The sequence below is a fragment of the Acomys minous genome, assembly GCF_964271855.1.
Source record: "Acomys minous genome assembly, chromosome: 7".
Taxonomy (NCBI): domain Eukaryota; kingdom Metazoa; phylum Chordata; class Mammalia; order Rodentia; family Muridae; genus Acomys; species Acomys minous.
Window position 1 is genome coordinate 2,033,037 of NC_140488.1, and position 2,660 is coordinate 2,035,696.

Genomic DNA, 2,660 nt, shown 5'->3' on the forward strand with positions numbered 1-2,660 from the left:
GTACAGCCGATCTAGACATCTGCACTGTCAGGCACGAAAGTGAAGATTTATTTCGGGGAGGAGGGAAGAAAATGCTGCCCACTCTGCCAGTGAGAAGCATACACAGCGCACATAGCACGCCCCATAGGCTCAGGGATGTTCCTATTTGGGGGGTGCTTCCTGTCTCCTGTCTTGGGGAGTTGCAGGGGCGATGGCTGAAAGGAGGGAGGTCCCTTCTAAGAAGTGGGGCCAAGGGCAGGAGGGGCGCTGGCAGTCAGAAGCCTGGCTGCTGACCTCTTGCGGGCCGCCTTTAACATGGTCTTGTCGAAGAGCTCTTTCTCGCGGTAGTGCACGGGCGGGCCACGCAGGTACTTCTCTTCTGCCTCCTTGTAGCTGAGCTCCTCCAGGGCAGCGATGGAGCAGATGATTGCTTCTGGAAGAAGGACCTCCATGGTAAAGCGCACTATGTCGCCTCTTGTCAGGGAGAGCAGGGCCTCTTCTGCCTCCTTGGCTATATCTTGCAAATGCCTGGCCACGAGATGCAACTGGTCATCATCCTCCAGGTGGGTCTCAACACAGAAGACTTCCCTCTTTGCTTTGCGGAGGTCGTCCAGCTGCTTGGACTGTTTTCTGCCCTTCACAGTGTCCAGCAGGTGCTGGCCAGCGATCTTCTTCTTGATGATGAAGTCTACGATCTTCTTGTTGGCTCTGTGCCAGGCAGCCCTCATAAGGTCAGTCAGGAGTTTCTTGCAGGACCCCTTCCCAGCCAGGGCTGTCTCCTCCTCCCAGTCTTCCAAGTTGGCATAGCTCACCTTGGGGAAGTCAATGTGCAGGTCGCCCTCTTGGATGGCCCTCCTTAGCGGGGAGCTGGCTGGGGAGGTCTAGTAGCCCATGAAGGAGCCCAGGGAGGAGCCACAGGCCAGGCCCTCTCTGTAGTGGTCGATCACTGAGAAGCACCAGCTGATGCCCGGGCCAAACACTCTGCTGGCTCTCCTCAAGAGCGATCTCTTCTCCCCACAGTCCAGAGGCTTCAGCTTGCAGAGAGGGACGCGGACACCCCTGTGCTCAAGCTGCATGTTGCCCTCGATCAACAGCACCCTTGCCATCTTGTCTTGTTGGCTGATGCTCTTGACCACCGCTGGCCAGAAAAGAAGGTCCTGACATTTGAACCAGACCAGCATTCCTCCTTCAATGGTATTAGGACCCCGGGCAGAAGAAGCCAACTTGGTGGTCTGTCTGTCTGCTTGAATTGCAGCCCCTCTCCTATGGAACCTGGTGCTAGCCGCTTTTGAGTGCACATGAGGTTCCAGTTCTGAGACTCTGCATAGGGGACACAGCATGTGGATCTTCCTTTTTCTGCTAGCGAGGCTCCGGATAGGAGACAAGCAGGGTGCTGATGCCCCCTTTCCAACCGGCTTCAGGGTCCCCGGGCAGGGGTCCTCCTTGTTCTGTGGCAGGGCGGTCTTCTTCCTCTGCCCTCCAATAGCCCGGATCTCTAGGCCTGCACACAATGCTCTTGCCAGTGGCTTTGTGGCTTTGGGCGAGGTGGAGACGCGCCTCCTCCTCATCCTTCACGGTGGCCCAGAAGCAGCCGGCTGCTCACTTTTAGCCTGGGCACCGTCCGTGGAGTCTGGGGCACTCTGAGGCCTGTGATTGAATGTGCTCAGCTTTCTCTTGCCAGGATTACCAGCAGCCTTTCCTGCAGGTGCTGGGGACCTTGGCCACACTCAGCTGCCCCTTAGCACACTCCCTTGCACTTCAAAGTGAGGGGGCCCAACAGTACTGTGCACCTGAGTTTTCCCTCCTTGCACAGCAGGCACATTCTGTGAGCTCCTCACCACAGGACTCTGGGGGCGGGCCCTCTGCTTCCCATGACTCCTCTGGGAGAGCCCTTGGCCTCTCTGACTGCATGGTTGGGCGCGAAGGCTCTGGCATGGGCTGGAGCTGGCCTGCTCATTGGGAACCTTTGGAGCATCCATGCTGGTTCTTAGGCCTTGTGCCCTCCCTCCTGGAAACAAGGGCCTTCCCTTGTCCAGAACATCCAGGGCCACCTTGAGGGCTCCCTTGTATGCCCTGGTCTGCCCTGGGGAATCACTGCCCCGTGACCCCTTCCCTGCAAGAAATCCACGGTTAAGATTTTGGACTGGGTTAGGGGCTTCACCTCGGCGCTCCTCACTCTCACCTTCTCACCCCCTGACAGGATTTGCACCTCCAGGAAAGGTGCCCCTCTCCTCTTACTATGGGCTGAGGTCCTGGGTCTCGACAAGACCCTTGCAGGCCACAGCTGGCCCTTCCAGCCGCAGAGCACATACTCTGCAGAGTCCATGGTGACTGGACTCTGGGGCTGTGCTGGTCACCAACCACAGGGTTGCAGTGGGCTCCTTGACTACCTGCGGGTCCTCTCCGGCCTGGCTGCCCTGCCTGAGGTGCTGGCCTCCCTCCAGCATCTGGTGAGAAGCTTGAAGTGACTTCTTCGCTCAGGGTGATGTGGTGGGCGTGGGCATACCCTGGAGGGTGGGAGAGGGAAACAGAGCTGCATGAGGAAGGAAATGGCCTTTAGTGGACACAGGAGCATCAGCGCAGTGAGGTGAGGTGAGGGAAATTGAGGGAGCTCACAGAAGTCTGTTCTCCAGGTGCAGGAGAAGATATGGAAGGTTCCCGAGCCTGTGTGTGCCACACAC

General features: G+C 58.1%; 1 protein-coding gene across 1 annotated transcript; it reads right to left on the reverse strand.

The window, feature by feature from the left end:
* Positions 1–215: 215 nt before the first annotated feature.
* LOC311602062 (PWWP domain-containing DNA repair factor 4-like) lies at positions 216–2,305 on the reverse strand (the record flags this gene model as incomplete). The annotated part of the gene is given in 3 exon segments (XM_084789754.1): positions 216–860; positions 864–1,513; positions 2,218–2,305. Coding segments are annotated over 3 exon segments (1,383 nt in total).
* Positions 2,306–2,660: the final 355 nt, after the last annotated feature.